Raw genomic sequence first — 24,821 nt, 5'->3', positions numbered from 1 at the left:
ATGAATTAGACTAGAATTGGACTGGAATTGACTGGAAGGTAAAGGAATAGAAAACCACTATAATGTTTCGGTTTCTTTTCACATTCACCCCCATACTACTCTATTTCTTCCTATCTCCTGTAGTCCCTCCACCCAGTAAAGAACTAGTCATTTCTCCCTCCATCCTCCCCAGTCATCTCACCTCCTCCACAGAACTATTCCTCCACATACAATCCTTTCTCGCCAGGCACACACGGCCACATCATGACCTATCCAGCTCACACCTTCTAACGCTCTGTCTGCTGCTCCTCATTGCTGGCGACATATCCCCAAATCCTGGCCCTCCTCATCACATCCCCACACTCATTTCTAATCCCCTGCCACGATCCTCTACACGTCCTCGCAACCACAGTAACCTCATACCCATTCATCCTGCCCCCACTCCCCCAATTTCCCTATCTGGAGCACTATGGAACGCACGCTCTGTCTGCAATAAACTTCCATTTATCCATGACCTCTTTATCAATAACAAACTCTCCTTCCTCGGCATCACTGAAACCTGGCTCACCCCTTCTGACACAGCCTCCCCTGCGGCACTCTCTTACGGTGGCTTCCACCTTTCTCACACACCCCGCCCCAGCAGCAAGCATGGCGGAGGAGTTGGTTTTCTCCTGTCAGATAACTGCTCCTTCACCCCAATCCCACTGCCACCCTCTGTTATCCTCCCTTCCTTTGAGGTGCACTCTGTGCGCATCTACTCCCCCTCCAACCTCCAACTGGCTGTCATCTACCGTCCCCCAGGGCCAGCCACCACCTTCTTCGACCACTTCACCACCTGGCTACTCCACTTCCTCGCCGCCGACATCCCCACTATCATCATGGGCGACTTCAACATCCCCATTGACACTTCCCTCTCAGCTGCCACTAAACTTCTATCTCTCACTTCCTCCTTTGGCCTCACTCAATGGTCTTCTACAGCCACCCACAAAGATGGTCACACACTGGACCTCATTCTCACCCGCCTCTGCTCCCTATCTAACCTCTCAAACTCACCTCTTCCTCTTTCTGACCACAACCTACTTACATTCTCTTCCCTTTCCACTCCTTGTCTACAACCCCCACCCCACAAACTCTCACACCCTCGCAGAAATCTTAAACACCTTGATCTTCACTCACTCTCTGAATCCCTCCTCCCTCTCACAGACATAAGCTCCCTACACAATGCGGATGATGCTGCCGCTCTATATAACACCACAATAGCTGCAGCTTTGGAATCTCTTGCCCCTCTCACACATACCAAAGCTCGCAAAATCAACAGACAACCCTGGCACACCAGCATGACAAAAGAACTGAGGCGAGCTTCCAGAGCTGCTGAGCGCAGATGGAAAAGATCCCACTCCATCGAGCATTTCATCGCATTCAAACAGTCCCTCACTGCTTTCAAAACCATGCTCGCCACAGCAAAACAAACCTACTTCTCATCTCTCATATCCTCCCTGTCTCACAACCCCAAACAGTTATTCAACACCTTCAACTCTCTCCTCCGTCCCCCAGCACCTCCTCCCTCCCCACTCATCTCAGCTGAAGACTTCGCCTCATTTTTCAAGCAGAAAATTGAGAACATCAGAGACAATTTTAGTAAACAACCCCCAGAACCCTTCCTCCCAACTACCCAGCCCTCCACCTCCAAAACCAACTTCTCCACCATTACAGAAGACGGACTCTCCACTCTACTCTCAAGATCGCATCTCACCACCTGTGCACTTGACCCACTCCCATCCCACTTCATCCCAAACCTCACCACAGTCTTCATCCCAACCCTAACCCATCTCTTTAACCTATCACTAACAACTGGCATTTTCCCCTCAAGCTTTAAACATGCCACAATCACACCTATCCTCAAAAAGCCCTCTCTTGAATCCTCTGTATCTAGCTATCGCCCTATATCACTTCTCCCCTTTGCCTCAAAACTACTGGAACAACATGTCCATATTGAACTGTCCTCCCATCTATCTTCCTGCTCCTTCTTCGACCGCTTTCAATCAGGCTTCCGGTCACACCACTCCACTGAAACTGCCCTAACTAAGGTCACCAATGACCTATTAACCGCCAAGAGCAAGCGACACTACTCTGTCCTCCTCCTCCTGGACCTGTCCTCTGCCTTTGACACAGTGGACCATTCCCTGCTGCTGCAGACCCTCTCATCCCTTGGCATCACAGAATTGGCCCTATCCTGGATCTCATCATACCTAACTGACCGTACATTCAGCGTCTCCCACTCACACACCACCTCCTCACCTCGCCCCCTATCTGTCGGAGTCCCGCAAGGTTCAGTTCTACGACCCCTGCTCTTCTCCATCTACACCTTTGGCCTGGGACAGCTCATAGAATCTCACGGCTTTCAGTATCATCTCTATGCTGACGACACACAGATCTACATCTCTGGACCAGATATCACCTCCCTACTAACCAGAATCCCTCAATGTCTGTCTGCTATTTCATCCTTCTTCTCCACTAGATTTCTAAAACTTAACATGGACAAAACAGAATTCATCATCTTTCCCCCATCTCACGCGATCTCCCCAACGAACCTATCCATTACAGTAAACGGCTGCCCACTCTCCCCAGTCCCACAAGCCCGCTGTCTTGGGGTAATCCTTGACACTGATCTCTCCTTTAAACCACATATCCAAACCCTTTCCACTTCCTGCCGCCTCCAACTCAAAAATATTTCACGGATCCGCACATTCCTAAACCAAGAATCTGCAAAAACCCTAGTCCATGCCCTCATCATCTCTCGCCTTGACTACTGTAACCTCCTGCTCTGTGGCCTCCCCTCTAACACTCTTGCACCCCTCCAATCTATTCTAAACTCTGCTGCCCGACTAATCCACCTGTCCCCCCGCTATTCCCCGGCCTCTCCCCTCTGTCAATCCCTGCACTGGCTCCCCATCACCCAGAGACTCCAGTACAAAAGCCTAACCATGACATATAAAGCCATCCACAACCTGTCTCCTCCATACATCTGTGACCTCGTCTCCCGGTACTTTCCTGCACGCAACCTCCGATCCTCACAAGATCTCCTTCTCTACTCCCCTATTATCTCCTCTTCCCACAATCGCATACAAGATTTCTCTCGTGCATCCCCCCTACTCTGGAATGCTCTACCACAACATATCAGACTCTCGCCTACCATCGAAACCTTCAAAAAGAACCTGAAGACTCACCTCTTCCGACAAGCCTACAACCTGCAGTAACCACCGATTGACCAAACCGCTGCACGGCCAGCTCTACCCTCACCTACTGTATCCTCACCCATCCCTTGTAGATTGTGAGCCCTCGCGGGCAGGGTCCTCTCTCCTCCTGTACCAGTTGTGACTTGTATTTTTCAAGATTATTGTACTTGTTTTATTATGTATACCCCTCCTCACATGTAAAGCGCCATGGAATAAATGGCGCTATAATAATAAATAATAATAATAATAATAATGTCCATATCTACACCTGTGTCCTGAACCACCCAGAGGTTAAGGGGAAAAGAAAGACAAAACACTGCAGAGAAAAAAAAATGGTCTCAGAACTTCTCTTATCCCTCTATTGAGATGCATTAATACTTTGGGCCAGCTGTACTGTTATGACCTGGTGGTTAGGAGCACCCGAAAAGACCTGATGGTTAAACCAACAAAGGACAAGCTCTGGGAAGTGGGAGCTCTGCTGACCGCAACCCCTAATCCTGTCACACACACTAGAAATAGCCGTGGAGCGTTCCTGACACTCCCTAGACGCCTCTTCACAGCCTAAGAGCTAACTAGCCCTAGAGATAGAAAATAAAGCCTACCTTGCCTCAGAGAAATTCCCCAAAGAAAAAGGCAGCCCCCCACATATATTGACTGTGAGTTAAGATGAAAGTCACAAACACAGAAATGAAACAGGTTTCAGCAAAGGGAGGCCAGACTTACTAAACAGACAGAGGATAGGAAAGGTAACTTTGCGGTCAGCACAAAAAACTACAAAAAGACCACGCAGAGTGTGCAAAAAGACCTCCGCACCGACTCTCGGTGCGGAGGTGCCACTCTGCATCCCAGAGCCTCCAGCTAGCAAAGCAAAATCATGATAGCAAAGCTGGACAAGAAAACAAAGAACAAATAATAAACTAGCAGGGACTTAGCTTCTGCTGGAGTAGACAGGACACCCGACAGATCCAAGAGCGAACTGAACCAGTACAAGAACATTGACAGCTGGCATGGAGTAACGATCTGAGTGGAGTTAAATAGAGCAGCCAGCCAACGAATAAACTACGTCACCTGTGGAAGGAACCTCAGAAGCAGCAGCTCCACTCACAGCCACCAGAGGGAGTCCATGGACAGAACTCGCCGAAGTACCATTCATGACCACAGGAGGGAGTTCGATAACCGAATTCACAACAGTACCCCTCCCTTGAGGAGGGGTCACCGAACCCTCACCAGAGCCCCCAGGCCGATTTGGACGAGCCAAATGAAAGGCACGAACTAGATCGGCAGCGTGAACATCAGAGGCAAAAACCCAGGAATTATCTTCCTGACCATAACCCTTCCACTTGACCAGGTACTGGAGTTTCCGTCTCGAAATACGAGAATCCAAAATCTTTTCCACCACATACTCCAACTCCCCCTCGACCAACACCGGGGCAGGAGGATCAACGGAGGGAACCATAGGCGCCACGTATCTCCGCAATAACGACCTATGGAACACATTATGGATGGCAAAAGAAGCTGGAAGGGCCAAACGAAATGACACAGGGTTGAGAACTTCAGAAATCTTATACGGACCAATGAAACGAGGCTTAAACTTAGGAGAGGAAACCTTCATAGGAACATAACGAGACGACAACCAAACCAAATCCCCAACACGAAGTCGGGGACCAACACAGCGCCGGCGGTTAGCGAAACGTTGAGCCTTCTCCTGGGACAATGTCAAATTGTCCACCACGAGTCCAAATCTGCTGCAACCTGTCCACCACAGTATCCACACCAGGACAGTCCGAAGGCTCAACCTGCCCTGAAGAGAAACGAGGATGAAAACCAGAATTACAGAAAAACGGCGAAACCAAAGTAGCCGAGCTGGCCCGATTATTAAGGGCGAACTCAGCCAAAGGCAAGAAGGACACCCAATAATCTTGATCAGCAGAAACAAAGCATCTCAGATATGTCTCCAAAGTCTGATTAGTTCGTTCGGTTTGGCCATTTGTCTGAGGATGGAAAGCCGAAGAAAAAGACAAATTAATGCCCATCTTAGCACAAAAGGACCGCCAAAACCTCGAAACAAACTGGGAACCTCTGTCCGAGACGATGTTCTCCGGAATGCCATGCAAACGAACCACATGCTGGAAAAACAATGGCACCAAATCAGAGGAGGAAGGCAACTTAGACAAGGGTACCAAATGGACCATCTTAGAGAAGCGATCACAAACCACCCAAATGACAGACATCCTTTGAGAGACAGGGAGATCTGAAATAAAATCCATGGAAATATGCGTCCAGGGCCTCTTCGGGACCGGCAAGGGCAAAAGCAACCCACTGGCACGAGAACAACAGGGCTTAGCCCGAGCACAAGTCCCGCAGGACTGCACAAAAGAACGCACATCCCGTGACAAAGAAGGCCACCAAAAGGATCTAGAACACCAAATCTCTGGTTCCAAAGATTCCAGGATGACCAGCCAACACCGAACAATGAACCTCAGAGATAACTCTACTAGTCCATCTATCAGGGACAAACAGTTTCTCCGCTGGACAACGGTCAGGTCTCTCAGCCTGAACCTTCTGCAGCACCTGCCGCAAATCAGGGGAGATGGCAGACAAAATTACCCCCTCTTTGAGAATACCCGCCGGCTCAGGAACACCCGGAGAGTCAGGCACAAAACTCCTTGACAGGGCATCAGTCTTCACATTCTTAGAGCCCGGAAGGTACGAAACCACAAAATTAAAACGGGAGAAAAACAGCGACCATCGAGCCTGTCTAGGATTCAACCGTTTGACAGACTCGAGATAAGTCAAATTCTTGTGATCCGTCAAAACCACCACGCGATGCTTGGCTCCTTCAAGCCAATGTCGCCATTCCTCGATTGCCCACTTCATGGCCAACAACTCTCGATTGCCAACATCATAATTGCGCTCAGCAGGCGAGAACTTTCTAGAAAAGAAGGCACATGGTTTCATCACCGAGCCAACAGAACTTCTTGCGACAAAACAGCCCCTGCTCCAATCTCAGAAGCATCAACCTCGACCTGAAACGGGAGCGAAACATCTGGCTGGCACAACACAGTGGCAGAAGAAAAACGACGCTTCAACTCCTGAAAAGCCTCCACAGCCGCAGAGGACCAATTGACCACATCAGCACGTTTCTTGGTCAAATCAGTCAACGGTTTAGCCACACTAGAAAAATTAGCGATGAAGCGACGGTAAAAATTAGCAAAGCCCAGGAACTTCTGCAGGCTCTTCACAGATGTCGGCTGAGTCCAATCATAAATGGCCTGAACTTTAACAGGGTCCATCTCGATAGTAGAAGGAGAAAAAATGAAACCCAAAAATGAAACCTTCTGAACTCCAAAGAGACACTTTGACCCCTTCACAAACAAGGAATTTGCGCGAAGGACCTGGAACACCATTCTGACCAGCTTTACATGAGACTCCCAATCATCCGAAAAGACCAAAATATCATCCAAATATACAATCATGAATCTATCCAGGTACTCTCGGAAGATGTCATGCATAAAGGACTGAAATACAGATGGAGCATTAGAAAGCCCGAATGGCATAACCAGGTACTCAAAATGGCCCTCGGGCGTATTAAATGCTGTTTTCCATTCATCGCCCTGTTTAATACGCACAAGATTATACGCCCCTCGAAGATCTATCTTTGTGAACCACCTAGCCCCCTTAATCCGAGCAAACAAATCAGACAGCAGCGGCAAAGGGTACTGAAACTTGACTGTGATCTTATTAAGAAGGCGGTAATCAATACAAGGTCTCAAAGAACCATCCTTCTTGGCCACAAAAAAAGAACCCTGCTCCCAACGGTGATGACGACGGGCGAATAAGACCTTTCTCCAAGGATTCCTTTATATAACTCCGCATAGCGGCGTGCTCTGGCACAGATAAATTGAACAGTCGGCCCTTAGGAAACTTACTACCAGGAATCAAATTAATAGCACAATCGCAATCCCTATGAGGTAGGGCACTGGATTTGGGCTCATCAAATACATCCCGGTAATCCGACAAAAATTCAGGGACTTCAGAAGGAGTGGAAGGCGAAATTGACAGCAATGGAACATCACCATGTACCCCTTGACAACCCCAGCTGGACACAGACATAGATTTCCAATCCAATACTGGATTATGGACCTGTAGCCATGGCAACCCCAAAACGACCACATCATGCAGATTATGCAACACCAAAAAGCAAATATCCTCCTGATGTGCAGGAGCCATGCACATGGTCAATTGAGTCCAGTACTGAGGCTTATTCTTGGCCAAAGGCGTAGCATCAATTACTCTCAATGGAATAGGATACTGCAAAAGCTCCAAGAAAAAACCACAGCGCCTGGCAAACTCCAAGTCCATCAAATTCAGGGCAGCGCCTGAATCCACAAATGCCATAACAGAATAGGACGACAAAGAGCAAATCAGAGTAACGGACAAAAGAAATTTAGACTGTACCGTACCAATGGTGGCAGACCTAGCGAACCGCTTAGTGCGCTTAGGACAATCGGAGATAGCATGAGTGGAGTCACCACAGTAAAAACACAGCCCATTCTGACGTCTGTGTTCTTGCCGCTCAGCTCTGGTCAAAGTCCTATCACATTGCATAGGCTCAGGCCTATGCTCAGAGAATACCGCCAAATGGTGCACAGCTTTGCGCTCCCGCAAGCGCCGATCGATCTGAATGGCCAAGGACATAGACTCATTCAGACCAGCAGGCGTGGGAAGTCCCACCATGACATCCTTAAGGGTTTCAGAAAGACCCTTTCTGAAAATTGCCGCCAGGGCACACTCATTCCACTGAGTAAGCACAGACCACTTTCTAAACTTCTGACAATATACCTCCGCTTCATCCTGACCCTGACACAAAGCCAGCAAGATTTTCTCTGCCTGATCCACTGAATTTGGTTCATCATACAGCAATCCAAGCGCCAGAAAAAACGCATCTACATCACGCAATGCAGGATCTCCTGGCGCAAGGGAAAATGCCCAGTCTTGAGGGTCACCACGCAACAAAGAAATAATGATTTTTACTTGTTGAACGGGGTCACCAGAGGAGCGAGGTTTCAAAGCAAGAAACAGTTTAAAATTATTCTTGAAATTCAAAAACTTAGATCTATCCCCAGAAAACAAATCAGGAATTGGAATTCTAGGCTCTAACATCGGATTCTGAACCACAAAATCTTGAATATTTTGTACTCTTGCAGTGAGATGATCCACACAAGAGGACAGACCTTGAATGACCTTCCCACCTGGTATGCTTTGCTTACCCATTGTTTTCTATCCATTCGTATTTCACTTCCCTTGCTTCTTGCTTGCATACCTGAGTGGCCATCTACCCCACCCCCTCTTTATGACCTGGCTTAACTGTGAACATGTGCTCTAGACACACACGCCCACATCCTCCCTCTCAGCTGTGAGCCCTTAGGTGCCCATAAATTCATAGCCATGAGTCTGACCAGACGTGTCTGACCATCTTAGAAATTGCATTTTTAAATTGCAGTTTTTTAATTGCTATGAATTAGACTAGAATTGGACTGGAATTGACTGGAAGGTAAAGGAATAGAAAACCACTATAATGTTTCGGTTTCTTTTCACATTCACCCCCATACTACTCTATTTCTTCCTATCTCCTGTAGTCCCTCCACCCAGTAAAGAACTAGTCATTTCTCCCTCCATCCTCCCCAGTCATCTCACCTCCTCCACAGAACTATTCCTCCACATACAATCCTTTCTCGCCAGGCACACACGGCCACATCATGACCTATCCAGCTCACACCTTCTAACGCTCTGTCTGCTGCTCCTCATTGCTGGCGACATATCCCCAAATCCTGGCCCTCCTCATCACATCCCCACACTCATTTCTAATCCCCTGCCACGATCCTCTACACGTCCTCGCAACCACAGTAACCTCATACCCATTCATCCTGCCCCCACTCCCCCAATTTCCCTATCTGGAGCACTATGGAACGCACGCTCTGTCTGCAATAAACTTCCATTTATCCATGACCTCTTTATCAATAACAAACTCTCCTTCCTCGGCATCACTGAAACCTGGCTCACCCCTTCTGACACAGCCTCCCCTGCGGCACTCTCTTACGGTGGCTTCCACCTTTCTCACACACCCCGCCCCAGCAGCAAGCATGGCGGAGGAGTTGGTTTTCTCCTGTCAGATAACTGCTCCTTCACCCCAATCCCACTGCCACCCTCTGTTATCCTCCCTTCCTTTGAGGTGCACTCTGTGCGCATCTACTCCCCCTCCAACCTCCAACTGGCTGTCATCTACCGTCCCCCAGGGCCAGCCACCACCTTCTTCGACCACTTCACCACCTGGCTACTCCACTTCCTCGCCGCCGACATCCCCACTATCATCATGGGCGACTTCAACATCCCCATTGACACTTCCCTCTCAGCTGCCACTAAACTTCTATCTCTCACTTCCTCCTTTGGCCTCACTCAATGGTCTTCTACAGCCACCCACAAAGATGGTCACACACTGGACCTCATTCTCACCCGCCTCTGCTCCCTATCTAACCTCTCAAACTCACCTCTTCCTCTTTCTGACCACAACCTACTTACATTCTCTTCCCTTTCCACTCCTTGTCTACAACCCCCACCCCACAAACTCTCACACCCTCGCAGAAATCTTAAACACCTTGATCTTCACTCACTCTCTGAATCCCTCCTCCCTCTCACAGACATAAGCTCCCTACACAATGCGGATGATGCTGCCGCTCTATATAACACCACAATAGCTGCAGCTTTGGAATCTCTTGCCCCTCTCACACATACCAAAGCTCGCAAAATCAACAGACAACCCTGGCACACCAGCATGACAAAAGAACTGAGGCGAGCTTCCAGAGCTGCTGAGCGCAGATGGAAAAGATCCCACTCCATCGAGCATTTCATCGCATTCAAACAGTCCCTCACTGCTTTCAAAACCATGCTCGCCACAGCAAAACAAACCTACTTCTCATCTCTCATATCCTCCCTGTCTCACAACCCCAAACAGTTATTCAACACCTTCAACTCTCTCCTCCGTCCCCCAGCACCTCCTCCCTCCCCACTCATCTCAGCTGAAGACTTCGCCTCATTTTTCAAGCAGAAAATTGAGAACATCAGAGACAATTTTAGTAAACAACCCCCAGAACCCTTCCTCCCAACTACCCAGCCCTCCACCTCCAAAACCAACTTCTCCACCATTACAGAAGACGGACTCTCCACTCTACTCTCAAGATCGCATCTCACCACCTGTGCACTTGACCCACTCCCATCCCACTTCATCCCAAACCTCACCACAGTCTTCATCCCAACCCTAACCCATCTCTTTAACCTATCACTAACAACTGGCATTTTCCCCTCAAGCTTTAAACATGCCACAATCACACCTATCCTCAAAAAGCCCTCTCTTGAATCCTCTGTATCTAGCTATCGCCCTATATCACTTCTCCCCTTTGCCTCAAAACTACTGGAACAACATGTCCATATTGAACTGTCCTCCCATCTATCTTCCTGCTCCTTCTTCGACCGCTTTCAATCAGGCTTCCGGTCACACCACTCCACTGAAACTGCCCTAACTAAGGTCACCAATGACCTATTAACCGCCAAGAGCAAGCGACACTACTCTGTCCTCCTCCTCCTGGACCTGTCCTCTGCCTTTGACACAGTGGACCATTCCCTGCTGCTGCAGACCCTCTCATCCCTTGGCATCACAGAATTGGCCCTATCCTGGATCTCATCATACCTAACTGACCGTACATTCAGCGTCTCCCACTCACACACCACCTCCTCACCTCGCCCCCTATCTGTCGGAGTCCCGCAAGGTTCAGTTCTACGACCCCTGCTCTTCTCCATCTACACCTTTGGCCTGGGACAGCTCATAGAATCTCACGGCTTTCAGTATCATCTCTATGCTGACGACACACAGATCTACATCTCTGGACCAGATATCACCTCCCTACTAACCAGAATCCCTCAATGTCTGTCTGCTATTTCATCCTTCTTCTCCACTAGATTTCTAAAACTTAACATGGACAAAACAGAATTCATCATCTTTCCCCCATCTCACGCGATCTCCCCAACGAACCTATCCATTACAGTAAACGGCTGCCCACTCTCCCCAGTCCCACAAGCCCGCTGTCTTGGGGTAATCCTTGACACTGATCTCTCCTTTAAACCACATATCCAAACCCTTTCCACTTCCTGCCGCCTCCAACTCAAAAATATTTCACGGATCCGCACATTCCTAAACCAAGAATCTGCAAAAACCCTAGTCCATGCCCTCATCATCTCTCGCCTTGACTACTGTAACCTCCTGCTCTGTGGCCTCCCCTCTAACACTCTTGCACCCCTCCAATCTATTCTAAACTCTGCTGCCCGACTAATCCACCTGTCCCCCCGCTATTCCCCGGCCTCTCCCCTCTGTCAATCCCTGCACTGGCTCCCCATCACCCAGAGACTCCAGTACAAAAGCCTAACCATGACATATAAAGCCATCCACAACCTGTCTCCTCCATACATCTGTGACCTCGTCTCCCGGTACTTTCCTGCACGCAACCTCCGATCCTCACAAGATCTCCTTCTCTACTCCCCTATTATCTCCTCTTCCCACAATCGCATACAAGATTTCTCTCGTGCATCCCCCCTACTCTGGAATGCTCTACCACAACATATCAGACTCTCGCCTACCATCGAAACCTTCAAAAAGAACCTGAAGACTCACCTCTTCCGACAAGCCTACAACCTGCAGTAACCACCGATTGACCAAACCGCTGCACGGCCAGCTCTACCCTCACCTACTGTATCCTCACCCATCCCTTGTAGATTGTGAGCCCTCGCGGGCAGGGTCCTCTCTCCTCCTGTACCAGTTGTGACTTGTATTTTTCAAGATTATTGTACTTGTTTTATTATGTATACCCCTCCTCACATGTAAAGCGCCATGGAATAAATGGCGCTATAATAATAAATAATAATAATAATAATAATAATGTCCATATCTACACCTGTGTCCTGAACCACCCAGAGGTTAAGGGGAAAAGAAAGACAAAACACTGCAGAGAAAAAAAAATGGTCTCAGAACTTCTCTTATCCCTCTATTGAGATGCATTAATACTTTGGGCCAGCTGTACTGTTATGACCTGGTGGTTAGGAGCACCCGAAAAGACCTGATGGTTAAACCAACAAAGGACAAGCTCTGGGAAGTGGGAGCTCTGCTGACCGCAACCCCTAATCCTGTCACACACACTAGAAATAGCCGTGGAGCGTTCCTGACACTCCCTAGACGCCTCTTCACAGCCTAAGAGCTAACTAGCCCTAGAGATAGAAAATAAAGCCTACCTTGCCTCAGAGAAATTCCCCAAAGAAAAAGGCAGCCCCCCACATATATTGACTGTGAGTTAAGATGAAAGTCACAAACACAGAAATGAAACAGGTTTCAGCAAAGGGAGGCCAGACTTACTAAACAGACAGAGGATAGGAAAGGTAACTTTGCGGTCAGCACAAAAAACTACAAAAAGACCACGCAGAGTGTGCAAAAAGACCTCCGCACCGACTCACGGTGCGGAGGTGCCACTCTGCATCCCAGAGCTTCCAGCTAGCAAAGCAAAATCATGATAGCAAAGCTGGACAAGAAAACAAAGAACAAATAATAAACTAGCAGGGACTTAGCTTCTGCTGGAGTAGACAGGACACCCGACAGATCCAAGAGCGAACTGAACCAGTACAAGAACATTGACAGCTGGCATGGAGTAACGATCTGAGTGGAGTTAAATAGAGCAGCCAGCCAAAGAATAAACTACGTCACCTGTGGAAGGAACCTCAGAAGCAGCAGCTCCACTCACAGCCACCAGAGGGAATCCATGGACAGAACTCGCCGAAGTACCATTCATGACCACAGGAGGGAGTTCGATAACAGAATTCACAACAGTTAATGGCACAGTTAACGGACTGGGTTACACCGCGTTATGCCGCTGTCAGACTGTGAAATGTAAGACTGCACAGGTAGTAATGGCCGACACTATAACAGCTTTTATAAAAGGGGCTGGATGATTTTCTCACAACAAATGGCATTGTGAGTTATAAATCATCTAGTGAAATGAGAAAGTATAACTGATGGACGAAGGCTGAACTTTGTGTCCCTGTCTTTTTCCAACCTATGTAACTATGAAAGTCCACAGAAATAAGAATAAGGGGTAACATTGCTATCCATTTATAATTGGCACAGTCCACCAAATGTTCTGGTGTTTATGTTTCTATAAACATCTTTACTGTAGAATTCGACCTTTTCTTACCTCCGACTGCAAAAATTGACTGTTGCTCTTATTATCCTTCGTCTGGAATTTGTAACTCTCTACTAATCGGTCTCCCTCTTACTAAATTCTCCCCTCTCTAATCCATCCCGAATGCAGCAGCCAGAATCATATTTCTTTGAACCACTAAACCGACGTCACTACCCTGTGCAGACATTGCGCTGGTTACCCATCCACTGCAAGGTCCAATATGAATTCATCACTCTCACCCACAAAGCACTCCAAAGTGCAGCACCACCCTACACCTACTCCCTCATCTGTATCTACCACCTTACCCATGCCCTCCATTCCGCGACTGACCTAAGACTAAGATACTCAATAATCCAAATCTCCCACTCCACTCTCCAAGACTTCTCAAGTGCTGCGCCAGATGTCTGGAATGCACTACCCTGGACAATTCAATATATTCAATTCAATAATACCCACAGTTTTAAGCATGGCCTAAAAAATGCATTTCTTTAGACTGGCCTGTCGCCTCAGTTCACTTATACAACTATTCCCATTTTGCCCTTCCAAAATATTCTTCCAAATCTGGTCTCTCGTAGCATCTGTTTCCATGTATTTAATAGCTGTTTGTGTCTGTACTTGTACATATACTGAATGATAACCGGTTCATGAAGCGTTATGTGAATACCCTATCTTATACGGTATATAACGCTGGACACATCCTTCTATCCGAAGCCGGGATGGGCGGCGTAGGTGCAGCCAGAGACAGCGGGTGCACATAGCGTACTATAGTGCCATTTTATTGAAAACACTGTGTATGCGAATTCGCAGACACAGTGTCTTTAATAAAATGGCATTGGATATCACAAAGATATCGAAGAATTGTACTACAACGTCAACATAGCAGTGAACACGCGCTGGCCATCGTCATTATCCCCATGGATGACGCATGCGCACTATGTTGACATAGTACATTACTTCTATAAAATGGGTCTGGAGACAGCACGTGCGCATATTGCGATCTCTGGCACCATTTTATTAAATATACTGTATATGCGAATTCGCAGACACAGTGTCTTTACAAAAATGACACCGGATAGCGTGGTATGTGCACGTGCTGATTCCGGAGCCATTTTATTGAAGTATCGTACTACAAAATTACCACAGCGCCATTTTATTGAAGTATTGCACTACAAAATTACCACAGCACCATTTTATTGAAGTATTGTACTATTAAATTAATATAGCACAAAATGTACCAACAAAAATGCTTGCCACCTGGGTGTAGAACGGCTTCATACTACTACACACGCCAACACTCCGGCACCGCTTTAGTTCTAATACACAGTGAGTAGGGCACTATGCAAACGCTGCTCATTCTGGAAAAAGGGAGATTATTTCAACAGTAATAAAAATAATGAACCCCTTTCCGACATTGGGCGTAAAAGTGCGCTGATGTCGGACTCCGGTGCTAAACCCACAGCTTTCCTGGCATATGTCAGCTGTTTTGAACAGCTGACATGTGCCTCTAACAGCCGCAGTGGAATTACGATCCACCAGCAGCTGTTAACCCATTTAACTCGCACTTACGGGAATCATGCCGGAAATCCCTTCCATCGGTGACCCCATCACGTGATCATGGGTCACCGATTAGTTGGCATGACAACCAGAGGTCTCCAGCAGACCTCCATCTTTGTCATAGCCAGATTGATATGAGAGCCACCCGGTGGTCGGCGGTCATAGCAATTGAGCATTTCTGCTACATACAGGTGATCTGATCATAGCCTGTATGTAGAAGAGCTGATCAAAGCACTGCAGCTTCTAGTCTCCCATGGACACTATTGAATCATGCAAAAAGTATATAAAAAAAATTTTTTAAAAATTTTTTAAAAAATAAACAAGATATATAAGATCAAATCTCCCATCTTTCGCCCCTTTCAAAATAAAACAATAAAAAAAATCCAACATACAGATATTTGGTATCGCCACGTTCAGAATCGCCCGATCTATCAATCTAAAAAAAGGATTAACCTGATCGCTAAACGGCTCAACGATAAAAAAAAAGTCAAAACACCAGAATTACGAGGAGGGGGGGGGGGGGGGTTTGTCGCCGCAACATTGCATTAAAATGCAATAACAGGTGATCAAAAGAACATATCTGCACCAAAATGGTATCATTAAAAACATCAGTCCTCAGCCAACCCGAGATCACGAAACGCTACGGGCATCGGAAAATGGTGCAATTTTTTTTCTTTCTGTAAACAAACTTTGGAATTTTTTTCCGCCACTTAAATAAAAAACTGGTTAGTTTGAGCATTTAGTGAACATGGTAAAAAAAAAAAAAAAAACTGTGGGGTTGCACTTTTTTTTTTTGCAATTTCATAGCACTTGATGTTTTTTTCCTGTTTTCCAGTAAAACAATATGGTAAAACCAATGATGTCGTTACAACTCATCCTGCAAAAAACAAGCCATCACATGGCCAAATTGACGGAAAAATAAAAAAAAGTTATGGCTCTGGGAAGAAGGGGAGCAAAAAATTAAAATGTCAAATCTCGTTAAGGGGTTAAAGTTAAAGGATAAAGGGAAGGAAAAAGCCGGCGAGGAATAAATAGACAACACCCAATAAAAAGTCTGGGCCCAGTGCAAAAAAATAAAATAAATTATTAAAAGGTAGGAAAGCAGCCAAGGGAGGAAGACATACATAAGACCCCACTCACAAACTCCCGGACCAACATCCCAACGTAAAGAAATACCACACAGTTATACCGCACATACTCGAGTATAAGCAGAGTTTTTCAGTACATTTCTTTATGCCGAAAAAGCACCCCATGGCTTATACTCGAGTGAGGGCCCCACAAGATGGAGGGGGAGCGGCAGAGCAGCAGGCCACAGGAGGCAGGAGCAAGCTGCTGCAGCTAAAGCCTGTGCCACTGCTAAAGAGAAATTAATATTCACTGCGCTGGGGCCATGCATACCAGGAAACGGATGAAGGGGCCGTGCATACCAGGAAACGGATGAAGGGGCCGTGCATACCAGGAAACGGATGAAGGAGCCATGCATACCAGGAAACGGATGAAGAGGCCATGCATACCAGGAAACGGATGAAGGAGCCATGCATACCAGGAAACAGATGAAGAGGCCATGCATACCAGGAAACGGATGAAGGAGCCATGCATACCAGGAAACGGATGAAGGAGCCATGCATACCAGGAAACGGATGAAGAGGCCATGCATACCAGGAAACGGATGAAAATGCCATACATACCAGGAAACGGATGAAGGGGTCATGCATATCAGGAAACGGATGAAGAGGCCATGCATACCAGGAAACGGATGAAAAGGCCATGCATACCAGGAAACGGATGAAGGGGCCATGCATACCAGGAAACGGATGAAGGGGCCATGCATACCAGGAAACGGATGAAAATGCCATACATACCAGGAAACGGATGAAGGGGTCATGCATATCAGGAAACGGATGAAGAGGCCATGCATACCAGGAAACGGATGAAAAGGCCATGCATACCAGGAAACGGATGAAGGGGCCATGCATACCAGGAAACGGATGAAGAGGCCATGCATACCAGGAAACGGATGAAGGGGCCATGCATACCAGGAAATGGATGAAGGGGCCATGCATACCAGGAAACGGATGAAGAGGCCATGCATACCAGGAAACGGATGAAAAGGCCATGCATACCAGGAAACGGATGAAGGGGTCATGCATATCAGGAAACGGATGAAGAGGCCATGCATATCAGGAAACGGATGAAGGGGTCATGCATATCAGGAAACGGATGAAGAGGCCATGCATACCAGGAAACGGATGAAGGGGCCGTACATACCAGGAAACAGATGAAGAGGCCATGCATACCAGGAAACGGATGAAGGGGCCATGCATACCAGGAAACGGATGAAGGGGCCATGCATACCAGGAAACGGATGAAGGGGCCATGCATACTAGGAAACGGATGAAGGGGCCATGCATACTAGGAAACGGATGAAGGGGCCATGCATACCAGGAAACAGATGAAGGGGTCATGCATACCAGGAAACGGATGAAGAGGCCATGCATACCAGGAAACGGATGAAGGGGTCATGCATACCAGGAAACGGATGAAGGGGCCATGCATACCAGGAAACGGATGAAGGGGCCATGCATACCAGGAAACGGATGAAGAGGCCATGCATACCAGGATAGGGATGAGGAGGCCATGCATACCAGGATAGGGATGAGGAGGCCATGCTTACCAGGATGGGGATGAGGAGGCCATGCTTACCAGGATGGGGATGAGGAGGCCATGCTTACCAGGATGGGGATGAGGAGGCCATGCTTACCAGGATGGGGATGAGGAGGCCATGCTTACCAGGATGGGGATGAGGAGGCCATGCTTACCAGGATGGGGATGAGGAGGCCATGCTTACCAGAGTAGGGATGATGGGGCCATGTATACCAGGATAGGGATGAGGGGGACCATACATACCAGGATAGGCATGAGCGGTCCATGCATACCAGGATGGTGATGAGGGGGACCATGCATACCAGGATAGGGATGAGGGGGACCATGCATACCAGTATAGGGATGAGGGGACAATGCATACCAGGCTTATACTCGAGTCAATAAGTTTTCCCAGTTTTTTGTGGTAAAGTTAGGTGCCTCGGCCTACGGTATATTCGGGTCGGCTTATAATCGAGTATATACAGTAATTGAAAAAGTGACAATAAAATGTTACAACCTTATTCATTCTATACTAATAACATTCAAACACCAGCAAGTATCCTGAGAAGGAAGTTTGGGCAACAAAAAAAAAAAATCAAGAAGAGCTGAAGCTCAAAGGGTTCATAGAAGTAAGGTTACAGAACAGCACCTACAATTGCAGAGTGAAGCCAATGATGTCTGAAAAAGGGCTGCCCATCAGAATCTCATCCAAAAAGAGCGACAACTGATGTGCAAAGCTGACGCTGAAAGGCATAGGTCTGCAAATCAGAGTATGAAGGAAGGTAAGCTTCAGCAGTAGCCCGTACTAACCAACCTGCCCGCTGGGGTAAGAACTTGAGATCTTGGAACACTGCTTTGCTTGCCAAAAACGTCAATGGAGAGGACATGGAAGCATGATATCTTGGCCCAACGAACAAAAAATGATCATTTTGCAATGACAACCATTTAAAAAATGAGAGGATAACAAACTGTATGTACTATAATGGAGCCATCATATTGGAAGAAGCATGAATGCATCCCTGGATTACTGATTGCATGAAGGGATCGGAGCCAAATTCTAAGATTGGTATGGAAAACATAAGATCATACAATGGTGCAAACGCCTTTACATCAATGGGCGCACAAGCTGACCAATCAATTCACAGGTCCTTTATGTTACAGAATCCATGGGCGAGTTTACTATGCAACATCTGCATTGCACTCTAGCAAAGTGAATCACCAACATACGCCCAGTTATAGAGTCTGGATTTGACTCAAGCCTTACATAAAAGAATGCACAACCCAGCCAACAATGGATGCATTCATAATGTAATGGAAAATCTCCAAAGAATTCTCCACGATATCAATCTCCAGAAAATACAAAAATATGCTGAAATCTGAACAATGACAAATGCTAAAGGCAAATCTGGAAAACTGAACGCCAATTGAATATAGCATGGCTTTCGTGAAAGAAATAGTAAATACTGTGCGACCCGGCAGAATCAACAGTCCAACTGCCAGAGGCGACATTGCTGCCGTTTTCCACAGAGCAGATAGTGCACCCCCAGGAAACTGTGACATCACAATTCATCCGAAAAGCGGGATTTTACAAAATATATCTATCCTGAGTAGATGCTGTGACCCCATGTGCTACCCTTTGCTTTTCCCTTATGGGGACTCTGGCTTGACTAGAGATTTAAAGAAATAAAAGTTGAAGGAAATGTGACAACTTCTATGGTAGTCATACCACTTTACCATTCGTGATGGCACGTCTAACCAGTTCCTTTATGCAGGAAAGCCGACACACCAATTTATGGTTGATGCCTGTTGTAAAGCTGAGGAAAACCATTCGAATTGGGTGCACAAAAATCAAAGCACCGTAAGAGCTGAAGAAGATGACTACCAAGATGCCATGCCATGTACCTTACAACCATTACCTTTCTTTAAAATACAATGCCCACGTAAATGAAGAGATTTGCATTTCCATACAAAGTGTAAAATATTTGCTCAAATACGTTTACAATGGGCGTGATTGCATATTTGCACAATGTGTGACGTCTGCACAGTACATCATCGTCTAAGGCAGCAGCATTGTTTCAAAGTCACAATAAAAATCTGATGGAAGACAAATGTTTCCCTCAGGTAGAAAAGACTCTACAAGTGCTTCTCACTAAATTAGAATATCAAAAAGTTAAGTAATTTCAGTTCTTCAATACAAAAAGTGAAACTCATATTACATAGAGTCATTACACACAGAATGATCTATTTTAATTGTTTATTTCTGTTAATGTTGATGATTATGGCTTACAGCCAATGAAAACCCAAAAATCATTATCTCAGTAAATTAGAATACTTTATAACACCAGCTTGAAAAATGATTTTAAAATCCAAAATGTTGGCCTACTGAAATGTAATTGTTACCATCCACCTCTCGTGTCTCCCCTTTTACCTCATAGTTTGTAAGATTGCGAGCAGGGCCCTCATTCCTCTTGGTATCTGTTTTGATCTGTGTTTATTGTTATGCTGTAATGTCTATTGTCTGTACAAGTCCCTTTAAAATGTAAAGTGCTGCGGAATATGTTGGCGCTATATAAATACAATTATTATTAAAATTATTAATTATTATGTATGATCAGTAAATGCACTCAATACTTGGTCGGGGCTCCTTTTGCATCAATTACTGCATCAATGCAGCGTGTCATGGATGCGATTAGCCTGTGGCACTGCTAAGATGTTATGGAAGCCCAGGTTGCTTTGATAGCAGCCTTCAGCTCATTTGCATTGTTGGGTCTGGTGTCTCTCATCTTCCTCTTGACAATACTCCATAGATTCTCTATGGGGTTAAGGTCAGGCGAGTTTCTTGGCCAATCAAGCACAGTGATACTTTTGTTTGTAAACCAGGTATTGGTACTTTTGGCAGTGTGGACAGGTGCCAAGTCCTGCTGGAGAATGAAATTTTCATCTCCAAAAAGCTTATCAGCAGAGGGAAGCATGAAGTGCTGTAAAATTTCCTGGTAGACGGCTGCGCTGACTTTGGTCTTTATAAAACACAGTGGACCTACACCAGCAGATAACATGGCTCCCAAACCATCACTGATTGTGGAAACTTCACACTAGACCTCAAGCAGCTTGGATTGTGGCCTCTTCACTCTTCCTCGAGATTCTCGGACCTTGGTTTCCAAATGAAATGTAAAATTTACTTCCATCTGAAAACACCTTGGACGACTGAGCAAAACTGTTGAAAACAGCTGACATGTCCCAGCTTTGATGCGGGCTCACCGCCGGAGCCCGCATCAAAGAGGAGCTTCTGACCTCGGACGTACTATCCTGTCCGAGGTCAGAAAGGGGTTAAAGAAAGGCTACAGAGTTTACAGAGAAGTTTTTTGCAGTACAAAAAAAAAATGTTGTTTTCAGCTAATATTTTAAGACAATTAAAAATGTACCAATAAAATTGCTCCCACCCGGTTGTAGAACGGGTTCAACAGTTAGATCATTATATTGATGGATGGACCGTACAATACCAGCAATTGTTACCATCCACCTTTCGTGTCTCCCCTATTGCCTCCGGCCGTAAGATTGCATGCAGGATCCTCACTCCTCTTGTACCTGTTGCATTATGTGTTATTCTGTAATGTCTTTATTAAGTGTACATGTTCCCTCTGTAATGGAAAGTGCTGCGGAATATGTTGGGGCTATAGATATAAAATTATTATCATTTTCAGATTATTAGCGCCTTTTTCACCCCTCCTATTTGTAATGTTTATTATATGCAGGTGTACAACACAGCAATATGATGGGTTATAAAAAGGCATCAGAACGGAATCAGTATTACAGGCCCAGAATTCTGAATTCACACCTTATGAACTTTTCATAGACTTCAATGGGTTTTCTATACACACAACAGGTAAACGTAGAGCTTACTATTGCACGTGTTTTACACACCAATGTGACATTGTATTACCTACAAAAACATGGAAGTAAAACTGATTAATTTAAAAGACAGATCCTTATATATCTCAGGTGAAAAAACCATTACAATAAATTACCTGTAGAGCGATATCAAACGGTGTTAACCCATCATCAGCCGTGCTCTTAAACATTTGTTTAGAAGCATCAACAAGGAAGATCAGACTGTCCCTTCCTCCGAAGCGAAACTCTATTCAAACATAGAAAAAAAAAAGTAGAAATATTTACCATTTTACATAGAAGCCGACTGAGCAAATGCAAATAGATCACAAATATTGTGATAAACATAAAAATGCTAGATGTAAAGTTTCGCATGAAGCAAATGTTAAAGAGTTGTCTCGGTTTCAGTACAAGTGGAATTAAGGCCTCTCACCACTAGACTCCGCTTCTCCATCTTCCCGATCGTCATCCTCATCACCTTCTTCTTTAACGTAGTAAGATCCCCATTGAGCCATTATTTCAGATTACTGTAAGGAATGAGTATGAAACGTATGCTTAACCAAAAAAGCGTAAAGCATGCAAACACTTGAATGCAATTCTGGGTACGTAGCCTTCACATTCAGTCATACAAGGGCAGATGTCTCCTTAACACTACGGCTTCATTCACACTGCAGTATTTTGTAAGCCAAAACCAGAAACAGGTGAAAAAAAGAGGTTTTTGTCTTTGCTTTTTTCCTCCTTTTCTAGGTCTATGTTCTGGAGTTTACATTTCAAAAACGTGACCTGCACATCCAAACATAGACTGAGTGTGAACAGGTGCTGAACCCAGAGTCGCCAACTCGTATATATTTAAGTAAATAGGGCAGCACACTGCAGCGCTAGAACATGCAAACTTGAAAACACGAAATTTGAACTACATTACTGCACTAGAAATATGAAAAATGAGAGCTTTTAGCGCATAAAAATGGCCAATTTCACATGCACCCATTCAGATGGAGACGTTTATTCTCAGCGAGGTAGGGCAAGCGTAGGACCTGGTATAAGAGAGATGCCGTAAAGAGGCTACCAGGTACACATAAAATTGGCCAGGGGATTCATTATGATGGAATATAGGCTGAACTGGATGGACAAATGTCTTTTTTCGGCCTTACTAACTATGTTACTATGTATTTATAAGTCAAAGCCAGCAATGGCTCCAAAGTACAGAAAAGATATGAATAAGTCAATTGCTATAGTTTCTCTATATAGCTTTCACGGCTGATGTTGGTTTTCAAATACTGACATGTGTGAGGGCTAATAGTAAGGCTAGGTCTTTTTTTTTTTTTTTTTAAAGACAATCAAAAACTATTTTTTTTTGCGTTTTTTTGTAGAAACGATTTAATATTTTGCTGGGAGAACATACCGAGTTAAATCCGCACCATGTGCACATAGCCTAAAAAAGAAGCCTGGACATCTTTTGGGCGTCTTTTGAACCTTCATACTGACTTCTACTATAAAGTACCGAGCGTTTTCTGTGCAGAAAATATTGGAAGAATGGTCAGATCACTTCATTTAACAGATTGGTGTCTCATTAAATCTGAAGAGATTAAACAATTCTCAAAAGCCTGAAGTCATCTTCACCTAGAAATGCGCATGTTCATTCTATTGCGCTTTCTTAGCGATTTTCAGGAGGCTTCTGAACGGAGTCTGAAAACCTACAAAAAATGTCCCCAAGGCCAAGGGGGGGGGGACATACCCCTAAGCCATAACCAGAAACACCAATAAGGAAAAAATTATGGATATATAGTGTATAGCCAAAATAATGATTAGCTCACACAATGTTACCATATAAAAAATCCATACAAAGATAGGGGTTTATTGAGTAAGTACAAAATATTTTATTTCTAATAATATCTACATATATAAATTCATATAGACAAGGTGAGAGGTGGTACAAAAAATGACAGTTAAAACACAGAAATCATACCTTGAGACAAGGCGCCTCCTGACGAAGCCAAGCCGGTAAAAAGCGCGTCGAGGCTTTCTCCTGTCTTGCTGACACGCCTGGATCTTGCCACCATAATGTCTCAAGGTAGGATTTCTTAGTTTCTACTAACATTGCTTCACCACCATCTCACTTAAGACTTATTGACATTTATGATAATTTGTGATCATGACGCTTAGAGGATGTACTTTGCCGGGCTGCTATATATCCATCTAGTCTTTTAATTTGGCCCTTTTTGGCCCCCTGAGCGCAGCACTGATCGCTCTACTTTATTACATGCTGCAGGCGTGTTCCCCAAGACAGGTGTGCTTCTCAGGAGTGTGGTTGTCTTTTTTCAGCTATCCACACTGTTTTTTGACTGTCATTTTTTGTACCACCTCTCACCTTGTCTATATGAATTTATATATAACCAGAAACACATGGGCTACTTGCACATTGAACAAGTCTGTAGGAACCTGTTCACCCACCACCAAGAAACTTGAAGACACAAAAGAGCACAGCGAGGTCAAAAAATACTCTGTTGTAAAAAAAAAATCACAGTAATAAGCAAGTGCTAGTCAAAAGATGGAAAAAACAGGGTATTTAGTTGATACATTTTTTTTTTCAAAAACCACTCCTTATGGGTCATTTGCATCAAAGCTGTTCCATCCAGCATGTCCACATGGATATTCCCTCTCTGAACCCTGCTTATACAGGTACTATACAGATGATCAGGTTTTTAAATACAGCAGATAGGGATTATATACATTAGTTAGGACTGCTCTATATGGGTATACCTTGACGATTGGTGGAGCAGCTTAGTATACATTTTTTTGCAAAAAAAACGTATCAACTAAATACCCTGTTTTTTCCATCTTTTGACTAGCACTTGCTTATTACTGTGATTTTTTTACAACAAGAGTATTTTTTGACCTCACTGTGCTCTTTTGTGTCTTCAAGTTTCTTGGTGGTGCGTGAACAGGTTCCTACAGACTTGTTCATTGTGCAAGTAGCCCGTGTTTTTCTGGTTCTACAATTGTTCTCTTATTTCTACAAGACTAAGGAGTCCACCACTCCTTATGGGTCATTTGCATCAAAGCTGTTCCATCCAGCATGTCCACATGGATATTCCCTCTCTGAACCCTGCTTATACAGGTACTATACAGATGATCAGGTTTTTAAATGCATCAGATAGGGATTATATACATTAGTTAGGACTGCTCTATATAGGTATACCTTGACGATTGGTGGAGCAGCTTAGTATACATTTTTTTGCAAAAAAAA

General features: G+C 45.3%; 1 protein-coding gene across 2 annotated transcripts in view; it reads right to left on the bottom strand.

Moving 5' to 3' along the window:
* XRCC6 (X-ray repair cross complementing 6) overlaps positions 1-24,821 on the bottom strand; it is a 66,898-nt gene that overhangs the window by 38,243 nt on the left and 3,834 nt on the right. For both annotated transcript variants that reach the window (XM_069737035.1, XM_069737036.1), the window contains exons 2-3: positions 22,008-22,101; positions 21,715-21,824 (exon numbers count right to left, since the gene is read on the bottom strand). In XM_069737035.1, the coding sequence (XP_069593136.1) occupies positions 21,715-21,824; positions 22,008-22,089 (192 nt within the window). In that variant the 5' untranslated portion in view covers positions 22,090-22,101. The remainder of the gene's footprint in view (positions 1-21,714; positions 21,825-22,007; positions 22,102-24,821) is intronic.

Source organism: Ranitomeya imitator, chromosome 8 (genome assembly GCF_032444005.1).
Source record: "Ranitomeya imitator isolate aRanImi1 chromosome 8, aRanImi1.pri, whole genome shotgun sequence".
Taxonomy (NCBI): domain Eukaryota; kingdom Metazoa; phylum Chordata; class Amphibia; order Anura; family Dendrobatidae; genus Ranitomeya; species Ranitomeya imitator.
Note: the sequence above shows the minus strand (reverse complement) of the source record. Positions and strands in the feature narration are given on the sequence as shown.